The sequence below is a fragment of the Corvus moneduloides genome, chromosome 5 (genome assembly GCF_009650955.1).
Source record: "Corvus moneduloides isolate bCorMon1 chromosome 5, bCorMon1.pri, whole genome shotgun sequence".
NCBI lineage: Eukaryota > Metazoa > Chordata > Aves > Passeriformes > Corvidae > Corvus > Corvus moneduloides.
Window position 1 is genome coordinate 26,448,753 of NC_045480.1, and position 21,347 is coordinate 26,470,099.

A 21,347-nucleotide genomic window follows, 5' to 3' on the forward strand; every position below is an offset into this window, starting at 1 on the left:
TGCACTGACAGTAAATTATAGGCTACACATCAGTTGGTTCCAAACAATAGTTAGCATTCAGTTTATTTACACATACATGCAGTATGATATCTTCTGTTATGAACAGAAAGGTTAGATCACTGTATGTACAGACAACAGACAGAAACACGAGCCCTTCTTAAACACACTTGAGAATTCCTCTCATTTACAACCCCCTGTATAGAATTGTGTGTTTAAGTGAAGGTAGGACAAATTTGTGCTTGAACATTTCAAGCCAAAAACCCCCCACTTTATATAAATAAATGCACTGAACTGATATATTTACAGTACATACAGCATATAAATTATTTTATAATTAATCCAAAACATGGTACTAGGGTTCACTGGCAGCTACTTGTGCTGAATCTTGGACTTATTTTTCATTAGTAACATGAAAACTAAGCATGGGAGGTCTCTGGTAAGCCAAGCTTACAAAGGCTCCAGGCATATCACAGCTCATGAAGCAGAGCTTTCAGAGTGTTATGCTAAACCGAGGGCTGTGCTGGTAACAACTTACTATGTGCAAATCAAAGAGGTGCATTTCATCTCCTTGATAAACTCCCATCAACCACGAAAAATAATGTTTCTGGAGAATCTCTGGAAACATTTCAGTGTCAGTAAAAAGCCATTTATAGATACCTTCTGTTTTTATGCATGCAAATCACTACTAATGCTACTGCCCACGTAGAGAGAAACCCAAAAATGTGGATTGTATGTACATGAACCCAACCCACAAAATGCAAATGAGGTTCCTGGCCTCTGGCCACATTTTCTCCCTCCATAAAGAGCTCAATTTTACAGCTATGCAATGCTGACTTTTCAGAGAAAATATAGAGATTGCTAATATTGCTGAATATATTGTGCTCATATCCCAACAGAATGTAAAACTCTCCTTGTGCTGGAGTGGATCAGATGTTACAGGTTCCCCACATTGTTTAGCAGCACCCAACAGCTTACAGGATCAAGCTCTTAAAAAGAAACTATGAAGCCACATCTCTGGAAAGTGCCTTATTTCCGCTGCTTGTGCTTCTGTTGTCTTTTTTCAGAAAGCATCTTCACCCTCTGCAATGTCAATGATTGCATGAAGCAACTCTTCAAAAGTCGGGCGTTCCTCTGGTTTCTAAAATAAAAAGCATGCATAACTGTGATCAGAAATCCATAAAGTTATGTTGATTTTGATAAATTACTGGTCATATCATCATTCTTTGGCAAGGAATTTATCATTTCATTAGGTATGAAATGAAAAAATATTTCCTTGTCTGGATTTTGGGACGTGTCACAGTCTCAGTAAGCAACGCCTTTTCTTTATGCTTTGAAAAAGCGTAAATAGGTGTTGCTGAACTACACTCCTCATATAATTCATTATTTTGCATAGTTTTGCACATTTTCTCTTCCCCATTCCCACCCTTCCCCAATGAACTGCTCCAATCTTTCTTTATGCAAGTTGTTCATGCTCCTAAGAATTTTGGGTGCCATTCTCTTACGCCTCTTTTATATCAACTTTATTTTCTGACCTCTGAAATGAGACTGTGTCACAGATTTATGCACAGGCATCTTTCATCTACTCTATTTTCCATGCAGTTCCTTATGTCTTATAACACCCTGCTTGTTTTGTTTACTTAAATGTTGAATCATCATTCCCGGGGGTATTTAAAAGATGTGTAGATGTAGCTCTTGTAGACATGTTTTAATGGCAGACTTGCCAGTGCTGGGTTAATGCTTGGACTTCATGAGCTTAAATGTCTTTTTCAAGCTAAAGGGTTCTATGATTCTATGATTGTGGCAACACACTGAGGTAGTCTCTTCGCTGACCTTGCTGACACAGTTAATTTCACATCTCCTGAACATCTGGGTAACTTGCACTTTTCCTCCATTTATTTGCATTTCTATTTGCATGATCTGATGAATCTTGAAGCCTTGGTAGTATTTCAGTCTACAAACCATTAATAAATTTATTAAACAAGGACTGAGGTACCTACAGTTAATCATATTTCATGACAAAGATCAACAGAATCTTGCCATTACTTGGGCTCTGCTTGTGATTTGTAAAGTTTCTCTCTCTCCCACATGATGACTGATAAGATTTTCATGTTAATAACCCCTGCTAAAACCAACAAATTTTTAAGCAACTTGTTGATTTTCATGTAAGTCCTATAAACACATATCAATACTCAAAGAACATCAACAAATTATCATTGTCTTCCTGGTAACTTATTCTTCCATTTTAAGGACCATTTCAAGCAGGTTACCAAGTACAAACAAAATGTAATACTCTGTAGTTTCCTGGCTCCTTTGAATAGCTTTTTCGAGCTACAAATATGTCTGTCATTCCACAACTCTCCAGAGCACTTTGTTTTCAATCTATTTTTTTCTGAATTAAACCAGCTGGTTTGTAAGCTTTAGATCTCCACCAGTTGATTTGATAAGTAACTGCTCTCTATTCCAGCATCATCTTCTCCAAGACAGTATGTCATCTTTATTACTGGAAAAGAGCAGTTTTTCTGCAGCACACCCTGTGGCAAAGACTAACTGGAAATAAATCACAGAATCACAGGACAGGTCACACTGGAAGGGACCACAGTGGGTCATCTGGTCCAACCTCCCTGGTCAAGCAGGGTCATCCTAGACCACAGGACACAGGATTGTGTCCAGATAGGTCTTGAATATCTCTAGTGAGGAAGTCTCCACAGCCTCTCTGGGCAATCTGCTCCAGCATGTGGCCAGCCACCTACACAGTAAAGAAGTTCTTCCTCGTATTCAGGTGGATCTTCCTGTGCATCAATTTCTGCCCATTGCCTCTTGTCCTATTGCTTGGCACCACTGAGAAAAACCTGGATCCATCCTCTGACACCCTCTGTGCAGATACTGACAGACTTTGATGTGGTCCCAGTTGTCTTTTCTCAAGGCTGAACAGCCCCAGCTCCCTCAGCCTTTCCTCACAAGAGAGATGCTCCAGTCCCTAATCATCTTTGTTGCCCTCCACTGGACCTGCTCCAGGAGCTCCATGTCTCTCTTGTCCTGAGGAACCCAGAGCTGGACACAGCACTCCTGATGTGCCCCACCAGGGCTGAGTAGAGGGGCAGGATCAGCTCCCTTGACCTGCTGGCAATGCCCTTCCTAACGCAGCCTAGGATACCATCAGCCTTCTCATCCCCATGGGCACATTGCTGGCTCATGGACAGCTTGTTGTCCACCAGGACCCCCAGGTCCCTCTCCACAGAGCTGCTTTCCAGCAGGTTGACTCCCACCCTGTACTGGTGCCTGGGGTTACTCCTCCCCAGGTGCAGGACCTTGCACTTGCCTTTGTTGAATCATGCAGCTTTTTACACCCTTGGTTTCCTCAATTACTCTCTCAAAAGCAGAGACAGCTCATTAAATGCACCTATCCTCTCAGAGACTTACTATTTTAGTACTACAAAAACTGTTTTATTCCAATTTAGTTTTATACTGATTTCAGTTTGCTGCCTCTTTGACCTCTATGAATACTGTACAGTCAATATCTTTATGGGTTAGGACAATTAATACTACAGTATACTTTAATCTTTTCTTTAAAACCTTCAGATTTGTATTTACATTCAACTGCAAGCTAATATTTATTTCCTGTATAATTGACATTCAGATAATGAAGTATTCCTTTAAAAATATTTTCAGTCACTTTAGCATGGTTCTGTAATAAACTGAGGCAATACAAAATCAGATTCTCCACCTCTAGGCCTTTCTTGACTGATTTTTTTTTTGTTGTTAGCAGTATTTGTATGCACAGATTTGTATGCACAGCACAGATTTAGGAATGATTTAATTTCATTACTAAATGCCTTTGCATACTTAATCTGACAGTTCATTTATTTCATAGAAATTTCTTCAATGCTTTATCTTATCACAGCTCTAGCTCAGCTGCAAACCAGGAGGAGATCTTTGTCTTAAGAATATGCACATTAATAGCTGAGAGAGCTGGATACACTCAGAACGCCGCTCTAGAGGAGATAACTGCTGTTTCTAGATCAACCTTTATTTCAACTCAAAGGCAAAAAATTTTAAATATATATATAAATATATACCTCCTGCCAGCACATCATCATCATTTCATACATCTGCTTACAGGCCAGTTTGGGGCGATACAAGCGATGTCCTTGGCTAACCATTGTTACCACTTCATAGTTGGAGCTTTTTTCAAAGGGCATTTTTCCTTCTGTATATACTTCCCACATGAAAACGCCTGGGGGAAAAAACAAGAAGAAGAAAGTAACTAACTTCATAACATATGTGTTTATTTTGAGCCCTGGACTCAGGATTTCTGATAGATAAATAGTTTGAGATCCATATTGTAGACACTGTTCACATGTGTCATCACTGAAGACATTCTAGCAGCATGGGTTTTCATGAACAACAGCACTAAATGTGTCTGTGGAACTTTATCAATAATAAAACCATGGTAAATGGTTTCTCTGAGCTTCTTCTCAGGTGTCTGAATCCTTCCCAATTACCGAAGCTTAACTGCTATTGATAAAACATAAAAAATGCACTTTATTTCCATGACGAATGTCTTACCGAAGGACCAGACATCTGACTTGCTGCTGAATCGGCTATAGTTAAAGACTTCTGGGGGGCACCATTTCACAGGAAATTTAGCCCCTGAAGAACTTGTGTACTGGTCATCAAGGACATACCTAAAAAAAACCAAACAAACCACACAAAAAAACAACCAACCAACCAACAAACCAACCAACCAAACAAAAAAACAACAACAAAAAAAGGCAGACATCAGTCAGCCTCCAAACCTGCAAATAATAGAAGCTCATATTGCCACCTAATGGCCATGGATGTTAGCATCATGCGATAAAAATAGCTTCCCTGGGGGCAGTACTACAGCTTCAACCATGACTCAGATCATTTTTCATATTACCTCAGAGTCCTTTCTTGTGATTTATTAGCTATACAACACAGGTCTACGCCACCTGTAAGTTACACATCTCTATTATGAGAGAAAATGAGGCAAAAGCAGAAATTTCATGTTCTGTTTTTCACCAGCCAGTCTGGGTTCAGATGTCAGGGGACATAGAAGTTCAGCAACACAGAGATGTGGCGAAAGTCAAACCACGGTGCTTTAACACCTTTCTTGGAAGAGCTGCTCCCACCACTGCCTCACCAACACATCACCCACGCAGGTGCTAACAAGGGCAGGAAATTAACACCCCTCCAGATCTCAGCATCTAACCGGCTACCACAAGCATCTCCCAGCCCTTCAGCTAGCATGATGCAACTCTGAACCATCTATCCCAAGAGAATCCCAAACTCACTGAACAGCCTCTTTCTAACACCTATTCAACCAAAATACAGATTAACTATTATCTCTGAAGCAGCTCTGCTCTCTGAAACACAAGCTCCAATATGTCTTTTTTAAAATGGGTAAGGAAATCAACTCATGACCACAGAACAAGCAAGCATTAAAGGCACTAGAAAAGAAAAAGGCAAAAAAAAACCCCACCAAAGGCTGTTCCCTATAGGGGTCAAAAAAGATCATTTTTGTATGCAATTTTGCTTGGTCTGTGTTGCCTTTGGGGTAAGTACAAGGGTTAGGTGAATTTTTCCAAATCTACATTAATACATTTGCACACTCACACATACCTTGTCATTCCAAAATCTGAGACTTTGACCACTCCTGAGTCACTCACCAAGCAGTTCCTGGCAGCCTGCAAGGGGAATGGTTAGAGCTGGATGAAAAATTTGGAGTCACTTGCAGACAAATTACGGCAATCGAATCAGGTTTTTGTATTCATTGCTTAGCAAGTTAAACCATATACCAAGTTCAGTGGTATATTCTCATTATAAAAAGTACATGTGCATCTACTCTTGATAGTACCATTTTGACAACTATACTACTGTGTAAAAAATCACCAGAAAAAAATTATTGTCTCAAGGGATTAATGTGTGGTGAAAATGGCATCAATACAGAACGGAGATAAGCTATTATATCAGCACAAACTGCTACTGTTTATAAAAATTTCAGAGAGATTTTATTCCATTTTCTTGGGAGAGAAAAACTTCTCATCATTTTCTGTACAGAGCAGTTTTAGAGACTTGATTAGACCCTAAAAAGCCAACTTCATCCACTCAATTTTCTGCAAGAACAGAAGCAGTTGTAAACAAACAGGCTGGTTCAAAAAGGAATAGGTACGTTCAAAACCAAAAATTTCAAAGAGGAGTGTATTGCCTAATGGGAAGTTACCAGGTCTCTGTGGATAAAGCTGTTTCTCTCCAGGTACTCCATTCCCTCACATACATCTTGGCACATAGTAAGCAGAGTGTCTTTACTCAAAACTCCCCGTTTTTGTCTCAGGTAATTGAGAAGGCAGCCATGCTCCATGAACTCTGTCACGATGTAAATGGGCCTCTGTTGTGTGCACACACCATACAGCTGAACTAGTTTAGGATGTGTTAGCTTCCTGAAAAGATTGAGATCATGCTGTTAGTACTTCCTCCACCCAGTGCTAGTTCTCCACCACACAAAACTGCAGAAATACCACCTCCCCCAGTGTTTATTTATAATCAGTATACAGCATCAGAGGCCTAGGACTGGAAATCAAAGTGCCAAGCACACAACTCACATCATTACTTTAGCTTCTTCAATGAAATCCTCTTCATACATCGCACCTTCCCGGATTGCCTTGATGGCCACTTTGTACTGCGCCCTCCACTTGCCAAGGCGCACCACGCCGAACAGACCGCTGCCCAGCTCTCTCATGAATGTCAGTTCTGCGGGATTAATTTCCCACTTCTCTATAAAACAAAACAAATTAACAAAGAGTTAAGGAACCTACTGAGCTGGTAGAGGATAAGGAAGAGGAAAGGGAAACTGGATTAGTAGCAAATTAAGGAATTTAGGTAGAAAATGTCTTAGAATCAACTTGAAATCTGAAGACTTTCAGACCTCACAAAACAAACTTTTAGGTATATGTGACCTTTAAGCAACTTCTGACTCACACAGACGCCAAAATTCAAACTTTCCTGAGGCCAGTAGTTACGTACTGATACTATCAAGATTTGATTTCAACAAAATGCCACCACAGAAAGTTGTGCCAATGAATAGAAGTTGCTCACACCACCTGGTATGCCATGCTTGAAAAATAGCTATTACAAATTTATATTTTAAAAAAGTAACCCCTCAACAAAGATCAAAGGGTCAAATTTGAGTCAGAAGTCTGGAGACTAATGAAGGAGCCAAAGGCACAGCTCGCTAATAAGGCAGAGCTCAGGGTATCCATGGCAGAAGCATGAAGGAAAATACCAAATTCCCCTGGAGCACCTGCGACACATTCTGCCTCTCTTCACTGCTGTCCCTGGCACTACACACCCTGGCACACCACCAGCCGTGGTGCCTTTGCACACTGATACTCTGTGCAAGGGTCTTGAAAGTACTACTACTACGACCAGTGTTTAAGCTCACATAGCCAATCACAGCACAGAATTATACCTTTTCAAAACTTTTAGAAAGTATTGTAGCATCTTAGCATACATAAAATCATTAGAAAATACATGTGTAGATGAACATAACAGGCAATCACCATAGCTGAATCCTGCCGTTGTTGGTGCTGTCGTCTTCTTTGGGGTCACTGGGTAACGCAGCCTGGTAACGAGACCTGAGGTTCAATGATAATTCAAGAGACACAGTTTACTTCTGAAACAGCACCAGGCAGCAACTCAGCCTCTTGTTCACTGCAGACTCCAAGTAAAAATATGTCCAAAAATCAGTTATAATAAATGAAAAGTGGGGGTATGTTTTTGGGGTGTATTTTCCAGAATGTCATCAGAAAATGCTGGGCCATCTGAGTTTGATGTAAAGATCTGGAAACTGTCGCTCATGAGCGAGATTTATGCACAGACCAGACTTGAAAAAAAGAAGTATTAGTATCTGTGCCTTGAACCCAATTCCTATACTCTCCCCATTCCATCATACAGTGGGAAGAGACCAGCATCAACCATCAGCTATGGATCTGGAGTAGGGATTTTCTAAATAACACATTACTGCTCTCCCCAGCTGTTTGCTATATGGGAAGGTTAGATCATTTCAAGTGGCAGCGACCAGCAGGTGAAAAGCTAGGGCCTGGAGAGTATTCTGGGTACCATCCCTATCCATCTGCTGTGGGTTACAGGCAGCTGATAGAAGCACCATGTGGAGCTAAGTAAGCAATTTTTCCTGACTTCATACAGCTACTCTTCTGTTACTCCGGGCACAGTAAGATTTTATACTACATATATATATATATGTGTGTGTGTGTGTGTGTATATATATATATGTACACACAAAACCTTTCAAATTATTGTCCATATTGAAATACCATGAAACCGCAGTTGTTCATGACTTCCCTGGAAAGGAAGGATCCACAACCCCCTCAAAAATTTCATTAAAACATTAAAATGTCTCAAACCCCTTTTCAAATCAACCTTAAGTGACAGAAAGAATCCAATCTGTCTACCTGCTGCGTTATGGCTGTGATATTCAATTATTTCTGGAATGGAGTTAAAGACATGTTTTTCTGCGAGGTAGTACTGTTTTGGTGATGTCACTGTTTCTTTTATATGGTAGTGTCTTATTCCTGATGAACCTTCCCTGGAAAAATAATAACAATAACAATTAGTAATAATATCATGCCATTTATTGTGAATTTTTTAAGAGGAACACATTGACAAGGAAAAGTAAACTGAAAGGGCCAGCACAGGTGCCCAGTACTACATGCTTTGGGAATAGCTTGAATATCAAACATCCTAAGTACTGGCAACTTGCCTTCATCTCAGTGCTCAAACCAAGTTGAAGATTAACCCAGAAAAGGTTAATTTTCAGCCCAACTCACACATGTGGATACAAATGCAGGCTGGCAGGAGAGAAGAGACCAAATGGGGTGGGAAGGCAAAACGTTTTTTGAGTGGGGGTTAAGGTCTACACTGGATTAAACCAAATGGGACCTAACCATGGAGTTGAGAAGTTCATTTCAGTCACCCATCTTTTCTGTCACAGCAGCCCTTGTTTCTTTACTGTACACTCCCCTGGGCTTTCCCCCAGCCAGTGAATTTGGATACGGATACGAAGAGATTCACACAAGACAAGGTGTTCAGAGAAGCCATAGGAACTCACCCTCCAAATTTTGTATAAAGGGAAACAGTATACAGTCCAGGCTGACTGGAGTCTCTCACCACAAAACCACCTTCTTTATCCTAAAACACAAGCACATTGACAGTTTTGTGCAACTGGTTTTAAGCTACGTGACTCTTTCACTTGGTTCCAGGATATGAACTTGCCAAAATAAGCCTCTGCTTTAACTAAGAAGGTATTTGAATTTAATTTCACTGTTGATACTGCAAGGGTGGATGTGCTCACCTCATTTCTGAGGAGCTGCTCTGCCTTGCTTCTGTTCAGGTTTCGGCTGTACCACCTGCAACACAACATCAGCAAATAAAACTTCCTCAAGGTGCATGATTTACCTAAAATGCTTTAAGCAAAGTATTATGAAGCTAGAGATTAAATAATTTTATGATAAATGAAGATCAAGAATTGAACCTTTGATAACATGCAAAAATCAGTCTCTACTACATAGTTCAGTTATCCCATAAAAAAAGCCCTGAAACAAATCCAGGGAGATCCCACAAAAGCCCATAAAACTCAGGGAACTGCTGTAAGTTTTGGGAAAACCACTTGTCCAACACACCCAGGCTGACGGCAGTAGTTGCTGTGAAGAGCAGCCCAAGGGGAAGGCTGGCAGCCCTGGGGAAGCAGCTGCCTGCGCACCGGTCAAACCACCCGCAGAGCTGCCTGTCAGACTGCTCTGTCATTCAGTATCTCCATACTTCTGGGCTTCCAGGGAGGACCCACCTAGCAAACGGGAGGCTGAAATTATGAATTAAGTGTCATGGTTGCACATCTCTGAGCTCTGTGCTGCATGGGCAGATTAAAGCAGTCACAGAAGCGCCAGCATGCCAGCCAGTCACAGAGAATAATAAAAAAAGGAAAACCAGGCAGTTTGCAAATGGTGAGGTGCAGTTATTTTGAGCTATGCTGGTACGGCAGTAACCAAGCAGGGAAGTGGCACAGCAGCCTTTAATCAGATTCTGCCTGTTCTGGAGATAGTGGTTTCTTGCAGTTGGTACATGACCTGGAGTAACGCTCCCTGGACTGTGCAGTGACTCAGAATTACAGCCCCAAGGTGGTAAAAGCACAAAATGGCTGGACCAGATAAGGCAGTCCAGTTCCTTCCTTCCCTTTCTGTAAGCCCTGCAGACCCGCCCAGAGCAGAGCAGAGCTCTTAGCAAGAGTTTCTAAGATGAGAAACCAACAAAGAATTCCCTCTAGTCAAGCTAAGGGCAAAATCCCAGATGAAATTCTACCTTCTGTCAAAACATGGCAGTAGGAGCCATATGTAGCTGAGAGTAAAGTTTTGGAGCTACTAATGTAGCTTGGAAAATTGGTTTTATTTACTACTTTCTTACAGCTCCATTTTATCTAAAAGTCATGAAGTATGTCCTAAATTCTCAGGCACAGCAGTTTATGCCGTAATGATGTTTGAGTATCAAGAACAGGTTTGGAGACTATAATGTTAAATTTTACCCTGATGTTCTTCAGTAAGTGCTACCTAATTAAACATCAACTGGAAAACGCATTAAAAAAAAAAAAGCTAGACATTTATAGCTGTTAAGCTATATGCATATATCAAAACCTAAAATGCACCAAATCACATATTTTCTTGAAAACTAGAGCTTCCAAAATATCCAATCTTTTATGTTTCCTTGGAGTGATTTTCACTGTTTTCTCCCCTACTGTTTACTGCTACGAACTTTGGATAAACATGTGACTTTACTATTAAAACAACATTTAGCACACTTATAATGGGTAAATTTCCTTCAAAGTTTCCCTTTGTCTACCAGAGAATTAAGAGGGTTTTTTTTGCTTTAACAGTGATAGCCTAAATACTACATGCGTGATGGCTGTCTCACTGACTTGACCCTACATGATAAATCCCACCATAATCAAGGAGGAGAATCTGAAAAAATATATGCCTATTTCAGTTGTTTAAGTTTAACCTCTAGGTGCTATCGTATGTGAACAGTTGCTTTCAAAATGCTAAAAACACACTGTCATTCTTGAAGCATTGGTTTCATTTTATGATATCTCAAATTTTAATCAAACATTCACTTACTCATATTGATCAAGGTTGTTGGACTTCTTTCCTGTTACATAGTTGCTTGGAATATATCCTTGTTTTCTAAAAAAATACAGAATATATAATATGGGTGAAAACATGTCAAGAAGACAGTTGTTTCATTCTGCTAATTACCAGAGGTCTCTCAGCGTAATTTATTCATTACTGACCCACCCACTCTACTACTGATTATTCAGAAACTAATTTTCCACATCAGCAGAAAACTTTCACTTTCAGCATCCCTAGAAAAGTGTTGTGGGCAGCAGAAGTGTCCAAGAAAACCAGCAGAAGGGGTGAAGGAGAGTGAGTAACTCTCTGCTGCTCTGTCACTCTTCTGCACTCAGAAGTCTCAGTCAGTCACGGGAAATATGCCTGGAGCCTGACACAGCCTGATAACTCACAATTACCCATAACATATGGCAACAGGAACCTGATAAATATTGAAATATGAAAACTTTCATCTTTGAAACCGCATTCTAATACAGGGGATGTGAAGTTGTAGTCATTACAGCATCTCACTGCAATTCTCTCTCAACTTATTCAAAGATTGTCCCTAATGATCCAGCTATTAAATAAAATGATGACTATTCAAGTCTGGAAGTTGGAGCCTGCTGAGCTAAATGTTAACCATATTGCTCCCTAATGACATGTTCCCCAGGGAAGTGGGAATACTATACCAGTCTAGTGAGGTTTTAAAGGATGGCTGGTGCTTTAATTGGGGAATCATAAAATTGGAAAGTAAACATAATTGGAAAGCCTTCCAGTTCTACAGCTGTCTTTGCAATTGGGTTCCACAATCTATCTATCAAGTACTGCACTTTTTAAAATTGGTTTCTGCATGAGAATACATGGATGAGATTTCAGACCCGGGCCTAATGTGGGGTCTAATGCAGTTATTTGTTGACACATAGTCAATATAAACTTCTACAACATGAAAATAGCCTCATGAACTTCATAACAAAGAATAAGGAACTCATTTTTACCCATATTTGTCTCTCGCCTTCCACCAATGAATGTCGTTCTTCTCAATCACTGTATATTCTTCACCTTTCTCTAATCTTAAATCATGGTGTTCTGTAGGTTCAAAGTCATACATTGCTACCACTATCTCCTCCTCTTCATTCCCATTTTCTTCAACAGGAACAGGGGGTGGAGGCCTTCGCTGAAAACAACACAGCATTATTATCATCCCACCTGGCTCCATTTTTCCACCTCATTCACCCTTACCATCACACCAGTGCATCCTGGAGGCAAAAGCTGGTCTAGTCCTGTGGTGTCCTGGGGGGCAGCTGGGGTACGTGGCAGCAAACTATGCAGTGCTATCTATGGGGTTGGTTTGTGCTGCCCTGCAGCTGCAATTAAAGAGCAAAGCTGGCTGGCATTTTTTTTTTTGCCCACATTTTCCCACCAGCAGTACAGATACAGCTAATAGATGCAGCTACATTTCAGTGGGATTTTTTTCATCCTGAGATGCCTGCATGATCCCCATTGATGCACACAGATATAGACCTTTGCTCCAGGATATGGCAAATATTTTGAGAAATGTAAGCTCTGTTTCAAAAAGCAGCAATTATGTATTCAATATTTTAAAGGTTCTACCTACCGCACTTTTTTCTGGCATTGAAGAGGACAATCTCATTACATCTAGAAACAAAGCACAGGAGACAATTTATGCCTATGCATTTAGCTATAAATTTAAAAACTAAATAAAAGGTTTACATTTCAGATAAGGCTTTAATGTCTTAACAAGCCTTCAGTATGGCTTAGAAATTCAGAAAGCAAAGACAACTCCAATTAAGCTATGGGAAAAATGATTAAATATTCTTGCAAAAACTAAATCATCCAGCAGGTTACATTGACCACAGATTTGGCAACATCTCTGCCATACCAGACCATGCCACAAAGAACCCTGAACCAGCCTTCAGATGCAGAAATTAATGAGACATAAAAAAGGCATAGAGATAAAAAAAAGCATAAGAAAATGAAGCAGTGTGCTAGTCACCATGATGACCTAAAAGTCTGTTAGTATTAACATCTGCCCTTTAAAAAAAATAAGCCCCTGATTTTTGCTTTGTTAAATAATGCATAACAGTCGTATGTATTTTCTTATTGCATCTCTCAGATCCAAAATTATTTCTCTCCTGCACTGCTTTTTTTAGACATTTAAAAGGCTGAGCTATATGTCATGCTTTTCGTTCTGCTGAATCAGATCAGCCACTGTTTATTCTGCAAGTCTTCTAATGCAACTAAATCCCCTGATCCCCCCCACTGCCTGTGCTGACATAAGAAATCATCGGGTACCACAGATTTAACTGGGAGATAAGCAATGGCTCAATTTCTTTTTCTACTATGGAATTTTCCTTAAATTGAGGAGTAAATAATTACTAGAGCCTTTGTTGGACAATATTGCAGTGCCTCAGCAGTGCATGCTACAGCACCCACTGTTGAAGCAGCAGCACCTGCAATCTGGATGCTGGAAGATGCAGTGCCTACAGAAGTCACAGCCCATCCAGGTTCAGCACAGGGACGTTTACAAACCTCTGAGAAAAGCCAGTCCAGTGTCTGCAAACACATTAAACCTTCCCGTATCATTTTTAGCTTGGTGTAGTAACATTGAATGCAATGCAGTTATTATTCTTTCACATGAATATGCAGAGGTTTTAACAAATAACTGAAGAGCAGGCAAGATTTCTAGCTGAATCTTTTTCACCATAAAGTTTTCTCCTCAGTCTGAGGTAAAAACTTGGTCCAATCAGTTTCAAATGGGAGAAAAAAAAAAAACAAATTCAGCAACTTTAATCATTCCTTTCGGATTTCTCTAAACATTTTTTTTGGCAAGGATATTTTGCTGGCTTTTCTGTTTTTTTACAGAATACTTAGAAACTAATTTTGACTTACTTAGGCACAGTATCAATGATTGATTCTGCTCTATCAATTTGCGTAACACCCAGGGCATTCAGGTGGGATGACAGAATCATACAAAAAAGCACAAAAATATGCTAGAACAACTTCATATGAAAACATATGTACTTACTGTTTTCAAAAAGACTGTATTTTTCACAGCCGGGTGCTAATTTTTCTGTCTGTCTGCAGCATTGATAAATTCCCTCTGTCCAGAATTTAGGATGATATTTTACCATTATATTGCTGTTGTTCTTTATTTCTAGAAGAAGAAAAAGAGCATATATTGAAAGATACAAAAAAAAAAAATCTGCAAGAGGGTAATTTTTAGTACACATTACAATATCTTTGACATGAGGCATAATCTTTGCTTGCCCTTACTTTAGCATTGCTTCTCTTGTTGCAAGCTTACATGGAGGTGATACAACAATCACAGAGGATATATTTAGGGTAATAACTTTATTCCAGGGGGGAGTGCCATACTCCCCACCTACACCAACCATCCTAGCAGGAGTTTGGTGCATCAATGAAAGGAGACCCCACACCATGCGAAGCAGTCAGGCAGCTGTGTAGGCTCTGGGAGCTTTACCTCCTCATTACTGTTGCAAGTGACTCAAATTAATCTACAAACAGTGTTCTGGAGGGAAAGACAGCAGATATTTATTCTGTGGCAAAATTCCTCAGTCCAGACTTGACCAGATGGCTCTTTACCCCATGCAATGGGCTTGCTGAGTTTCAGAGGTCACTCCTTGCCCTCTGATCCCCAGTCCAGAAATCATTTCTTATTACTTTACAGACCATCTGTAATTAGTGTGAGCATTTCATGGTGAGAGAGGACATTAAGAGGCTTTACTCACTGTGAAAGCAATTATCTGATCACATCTCAGCCAAGATACCTCCTGTCTTTTTACATCAGCTTAAGGCCCACAATGTTGTCTAGCTACATCCAAACAAAACTTTTCACTGATGCCATCAACTAGCTTGGATAAACTTTTTAACTCATTGTGCAAAAGCAGAGTCAAATTCGGATTGCAGCCGCACTTCACAAAAACAAACTAGATCAGTCTTTGAGGCTCTCAGTACCTGTTATCACACCCTGTGTATGCAAGCAATGAGCTGGCCCAATAAAACATTAAAATCCGTGAATATAAGCAGCGAAAACTCTACCATTTTATTTTTGTAATTTCTTGTGGGTTGATGCTAGCTAGCAGCTAAGTACCCATGCAGGCATTCACCCACTCCCCAACCCAGTGGGATGGAGGAAAGAATAGAAAGAACAAGAGAGAAAAACTTTTGGCTTGAGATAAAGACAGTTTAATAACCAAAAGAGAGAAAAAAAACAACCCAGAAGTAATGTAAAGTAAATCACTCACCATCTCCCACAAGCAGACCAGTGCCCAGCCAGCCTGCAGGCACCAGCCAACAGGGAAGCCAAAAACCCTAATCCCTGTCTTTCTCAGTTTTTATTGCTGAGCACAACTTTATATGGCCTGAAATACCCCTTTGGTCAGTCCAGGACTGCTGTCCCGGCTGTGTCACCTCCCAGCCTCTTGCCCACCCCCAATCTACTCACTGAGCGGGCAGAGGAGGAGAAAGGCAAATCCCCATGCTGTGCAAGCACTGCTCAGCAGTAACTACAACACCAGTACGTTTTCAACACTGTTTTGGCCACAAATCCAAAACACAGCACCCAGGTAACTCCAATCCATGCAGACAGCTCAAGCAAAAGTACTGCCTATGTTAGATGTTAAGTATAAGCAATTCCCATTACCTTCTTTCAGGTTCCTCACCCACTGATCTCGGCTTTGTGCACTTGGTGCAAAAATGTAAAGTGTATTAGCATCATATACAACCTGGAGGGGAGAAGAGAAATAATCGAAATACATTCACCTCAATGTTAATTCATTTCTTCCTCAAGAAACAGAGGAAACAGAACAAGACAACTGACTGTTACATTTGGCAAAATTAGCGTATTCAGGCACAAATGCAGAGACTGGGACAGGTTATTAAGGTTTATTATTCAGATATGATGTTTTCAGGACAATTAAGAAGAATTTTGTTATGGTATATTATCTTGACAGCCTTCCTTAAAATGCTTGCTTCACACTTTGCTTTGTTCATTCTTCACTGTGTTTTTTCTAAAAACAGTTCAATTTAATAAATGAAAGCTACTTTGTAATTAGACATCCTGGCATCTGACTCAGTATTGCTCTGGAGTGACTCTTTTTTATTTCTCCATTGCTTGTGTTGGCAGAAAGCAAGTATTGCTCTGGGAGAAATGGGTCAGAGTCACTGCTGCTCCTCTCCAGCAGGGGAATTCCTCCTCACTGCAACCATTCCCTCTATAGTAAGAAGGCACAGCATCCAACCCCCACATTTTTCTTTTTCTCCTCTAAGCACTTTGTATTCTGTGTTCATTTCCATTCAATTCACAATGAAAAAGAAAAAAAAAAAAAGCAAGAACTTTTATTTTGATTTTCTTTTTCCTATATAATTTCATGGTAGTTTAATTTAATATGAAAGAATGAAGACAGGGAAACTGGGTTGCCAGTTTATTCGTTCCAGCAGAAGACCAGGGCAAGGCAGTTTCCAGTTAAAATTCAAGCTGAGAGGGTGGGGAAAAGAAAAAGACCAAGTGTATGCGGCCCAACACCCGAGGGAAGGGACTACAAGGGCAGCAGAGCTTGCTAGGGATGAGTTTTAACCACTGGTCCTGAACTACCTCCCACCAGCCCCAAAGAGACAGAGAATGGGCTCAGTATTTGGCATTTACAGTAATTTTAAGGGCAGTTATGTCCGAATGACTTGGTGTTGTTGAAAAGAGCACTGTAATTCATATATTTTGCATAAAAAAAACCATACCTGAAATGGATATTTATTTTGACAGGGAATAATACCATCGCTATTTACAACTTCTACACATTTAATCCTTGAAATATCCACAGATCCTTTTCTGTACTTTTTCTATAAGAGAAAAGAAAAAAAAAATTGTAAAAGATAATTATCTAGTTCTCTTTTTGTTTTTCAGCAGAGAAGTCTTGATTTCTTTTCCACTTGTAACAGTGATATCACGTAACTGGAGAAGTTGTTTGAAAACTGAGGGTATAAAGATTTGCACTTGTGCAAATGCACTGAGTACAGTAAAATTGCTTAGTGAAAAGTACCAATTCTTTCCATAGAAAGTTTCCAGTCAGATGTAATCATAGGTTTTAAATACTCTTCTTTACAAAAAATAACTTGAGAAAAAAGAAGGGCTTCCACCTTTCTGAGTTTAAATTATGATTAAAACCGGTATCATCTCATCTGCTCCCTCGTTCCGTTGCTGAAGCCACCATTTGACAGTTTCTGCTGTGTTTCACTAAGTTTTCAGAGAAATCTGGATGCTACACAGGCAACACAAATCCCTGATGAGACAGAAAAAAGAAGATATGGATGTAACCCTGGACCAAACTGGAGTCTGTATTGAAGGAACTTTTATGAAGAAGGCTAGCAGAAGCCCAAAGAAGCAAGGTCAAAAGCACAGATCTAAATCTTCTCAGATTTAGTCACCTACACTGATAATGATGAACATTTGAAAGAACGCACGGGTGCTCAGCAGGTGCTGCACAGCGCATGGAAAGACAGTGTAACTCAACATTCTGGAGGGGCAGCACCTTGGAAGAACGGCTGATACTGAGAGGCAGGTGTACTGGGCTTTAGTCTACACTGAAGCCTACAGGGAGACTGTACAGTGCCACCTATGACTTTTGGGAGAACCAAATCTCTAACAGGATTCAAGTTCCTACTGGAATCTGAAACAAAACAAAAGCAGTAGCAGCTCATGGCTGGTACTGAACTAATACACATTAAAAAAATTGATTTGCCAAGCACATCCAGAACACATCCAGTACATCTTATGAAAGACTGACACTGTTCACACAATGTGGAAATAATTAGCAATTACTGAATTATTAAAGATATGCCAATCCTTACTCTGCTTTTCTCTTGGGGATGGAATTTTTAGCCCAAATAGCAGAAGTCTGGTACAATCATAAGCAACTGAAAACGCAGTCTTGTAAACAGAAGCAAAGAGCTACTTCAAATACAGCAGTTATAATTCCATCACCCTAGAAACACTATAGCTAATTATCCATTAAGTTTCATCAGCATTTAAAATGCATTTAGCACTCTGTCTCTTACGTAGATCAGTGCAGACAAAACATTCACGAAGAATTCATGTCCATCATGCTCCACATCAGGAAGAATTAAAAGGGATAAGTTCAGATAAAGCTGCAACTGTTATTTGATACCAGAAAAACCAACACACACAAGAGAGTGGGTTTTTTACAGGGAATGTATGGGAGAATTAGGCACTTTAATCAACCATAAAGAGTAAAATCATAAACATTATCATGAGCTGTACTACAAAGATTTATCATGTAACGCTGAAAAATAATTTTGTACCAAGTATGCAACCATGGATTTTTTTACCAAAAAATAATTTTAAGTCTTCTCTTTATTTTACGTTGATCACTTCCAAATTCCAGATATTCTATGATTCTATGGTATCCCCTTATTTGAACACTGAATCCCTAAAGTAAAACATACATTCATGCAAAACCCAAAAATTGTTACTGAAATCTACACCACTGGGCAGAGCAGGCAGTACTGTTTCTCCCTCTCCTTGTCACTGTGTGGCTGACCTGGCAGTTTCAGGGCTGCCAGATTAGCCAAGGTAGAACAGGAGGATCCCAGCGAGATGAGCCTTTTCATGAAGCCCAGAATTCAACACTCCACATAACTGTGCTGAAGACACCTCTCCAGATGGCTTTCTTGCACAACATGCAAAGAAGAAGAAACACTTACCACTCCCATAACTTATCGACCCTGCTTTCTGTGTTGAGAGGGGTCATACTGCTTGGATCCCACCTGCAGGTTAACTGAGGTTGCAGGACAGATAGACAATACACACTGGAGGGGGGGTTTGTATCCAGAATCACAGAAATTCCTTAGAGGAACACACTATTTTATCAGAATCTCCCTCCTCCTGGGCTCAGAGATTTTCATGCCAATTCTGGCATTCAGTGAGTGCTCACTCAGAGGACACTGACAGGAGGACAGAGGACAGGAATACAACTAGATAACCATCTAACATATAGGGGGAAAAACATAAAGGTAATCCCCTGATGTATAGCACATCATTCTAGTAATTGTATTTCCTAAGGCATGCCTTTGTATGCTTTCATGATTTAGGGTGGCTCAGTTTGCTTCACAAGATGCTAAATTAAGCTAACTCAAAGCTGACCCACCTTACAAGTCAATCCACCTTATTAAACCTAATGTCAGGGAAGAGTCTTCCGTTTTTGCATATTTTATAGATTAAAAAAAACCCCACCCTTGCATATGTGAAATTAAATACAAATCTACTGCTCAAGACATTTTCAGATCACATCAGAAACAACAGTTATTAATGGCCACCAGCCTTCAAACTGCCAAGTGTGCAGCTCTGTTTTAGCTGAGCATTACTTATTAGTAAACTATGGGGCACAGAAGTAGGAAAGAATGACTCAAGAAGAATGTTAAAGATATCACTGCAATTCCTCTCTCCTCCCTACTTAAATGATTTCCCTTTCCAATAATAGGGCACCTTGCAGACCATAACTGTGTTGCATTTATCCTACAAGCCAAATGGGTTCTATGGGCTCTGTACCCAGCCATACAGCAGACATGAAATGCAGAATCAAGGCAGAGCTTGAAGCAGTTGGGAAGTAGAGACCAGGCATGAGCCAGCCCTGAGAAATTCACCTATAACCACTCTTCCCAACAAGTGACCTCTGCTACAAAGAGACAAGATTAGTGCAATGGCTAATCATGCAATGCCAAAGTGTAGGAAGCAGAGGGACATTTTTAAAGGTTCTTTTTTTTGAGGTGGAAGATGGCTAACACATTAGAAGAAGGTTAGATTTACTACAGAAATAGCAGTATTCTACCAGAATATTCATGCATGCTGTCTGAATGGGATACAAGTATTCAAAGAGGATTTGGAAAAATCACAGGTCAGTGAAATGAAGGGACCTATCAAACCTGGCCCATTTCTTTACTAAAGATAGATAGATATATGCCTCTAGAGGGAGGCCTGTAGAAGCAAATATGGTTAGAATGGTAATAAAGTTATAAAAATACTAAATCCCAATAAGTAAAACAAATAGGTAAAATATGTGCTTCAAAGTCACACTAAAGGTTGGGGTTTTGTTGTGGGTTTTCTTTTTTAATGTATCTGCTTGCTGAAAATAACAAAAGGGGAGTGACTATACAAAAACTACTATACAAAGCTTTTCAAAATGCCATTCATATTTCATATTTACCTAGGTTTCAAAATATTGATTTATGGTTTTAGATGTCCTGCTCCTTGCTCACAATGGGGATGGCCAAGTCTTACTTCCATACAATTCAAAAATAATAAGCTATTCCTATTTTTTTAACATATTAAACAGTAATATGAAGAAGTCATAACACTAGAACTGTGTGGGATTACACGATTCCTTAAAAAAAAATTATCTTAGAATACAGTAAGACAAGAAATACCCAAGTGTTAGATAAGTGTACAATCAAACAGCTGATCCTCTGTACATTTGGAATTACTCCTCTGCTGAATACAGAAGCTTTACAGCTTCAGAAGCCCATATCCTCGCTATCAGATAAAAATATTTCTTTGGTGTATTTCCTCTTTGCTGACGAACATATTGCACTGCTTACCCTCACAGAGATATGTGTGTATGTGGGGGTGCTGAACAATACAAGGGACATTAGACTTGGAAAAAAAAGCCTCAATGAAAACATGCATAAGTCAACCTAGCTGGCAAGAAACATCTAGATTTTGTCTCCCCCATGCTGTCTCGCTCTCTCTTTCCTTGTTGTTCATATTATATCTGTCTTTCTTTCTTCCATGTCTACCCCCATGTAGGAAATCCTGAGGTCATCAGCATGTGACCCATGGAGCTTGTGCTCTCACAAGTGTAGCAGGTCACAGCACTACTTTCATCTCCTTTTATGGAGCTGCTCTTCGACTTTGCAAAACCACAAAAAGCCTGGCTAAGCCAACACTGCTTGTAGACAGCTGCTTGGTAGACTATGCTCCCAGAACCAAATGTATGGGTATTTTCATTTTTGAGTTCTTTGCAGGGAGGGAGGTTGCGCTTTCAGGTTTTTGGGTTTTGTTTCTTTTAATAGCATTGCCATTTATTAATAAGAAGCACTGAC

At 39.9% G+C, this 21,347-nt stretch overlaps 1 protein-coding gene across 2 annotated transcripts in view; it reads right to left on the reverse strand.

Moving 5' to 3' along the window:
- Positions 1 to 37: 37 nt before the first annotated feature.
- Positions 38 to 21,347, reverse strand: part of TEC (tec protein tyrosine kinase) — a 46,567-nt gene continuing 25,257 nt past the window's right edge. For both annotated transcript variants that reach the window (XM_032108957.1, XM_032108958.1), the window contains exons 3-18: positions 16,971 to 17,072; positions 15,880 to 15,961; positions 14,242 to 14,370; positions 12,811 to 12,851; positions 12,191 to 12,369; positions 11,205 to 11,270; positions 9,392 to 9,446; positions 9,149 to 9,228; positions 8,493 to 8,626; positions 7,581 to 7,655; positions 6,624 to 6,795; positions 6,245 to 6,461; positions 5,644 to 5,708; positions 4,567 to 4,685; positions 4,077 to 4,234; positions 38 to 1,138 (exon numbers count right to left, since the gene is read on the reverse strand). In XM_032108957.1, the coding sequence (XP_031964848.1) occupies positions 1,061 to 1,138; positions 4,077 to 4,234; positions 4,567 to 4,685; positions 5,644 to 5,708; positions 6,245 to 6,461; positions 6,624 to 6,795; positions 7,581 to 7,655; positions 8,493 to 8,626; positions 9,149 to 9,228; positions 9,392 to 9,446; positions 11,205 to 11,270; positions 12,191 to 12,369; positions 12,811 to 12,851; positions 14,242 to 14,370; positions 15,880 to 15,961; positions 16,971 to 17,072 (1,752 nt within the window). In that variant the 3' untranslated portion in view covers positions 38 to 1,060. The remainder of the gene's footprint in view (positions 1,139 to 4,076; positions 4,235 to 4,566; positions 4,686 to 5,643; positions 5,709 to 6,244; positions 6,462 to 6,623; positions 6,796 to 7,580; positions 7,656 to 8,492; positions 8,627 to 9,148; positions 9,229 to 9,391; positions 9,447 to 11,204; positions 11,271 to 12,190; positions 12,370 to 12,810; positions 12,852 to 14,241; positions 14,371 to 15,879; positions 15,962 to 16,970; positions 17,073 to 21,347) is intronic.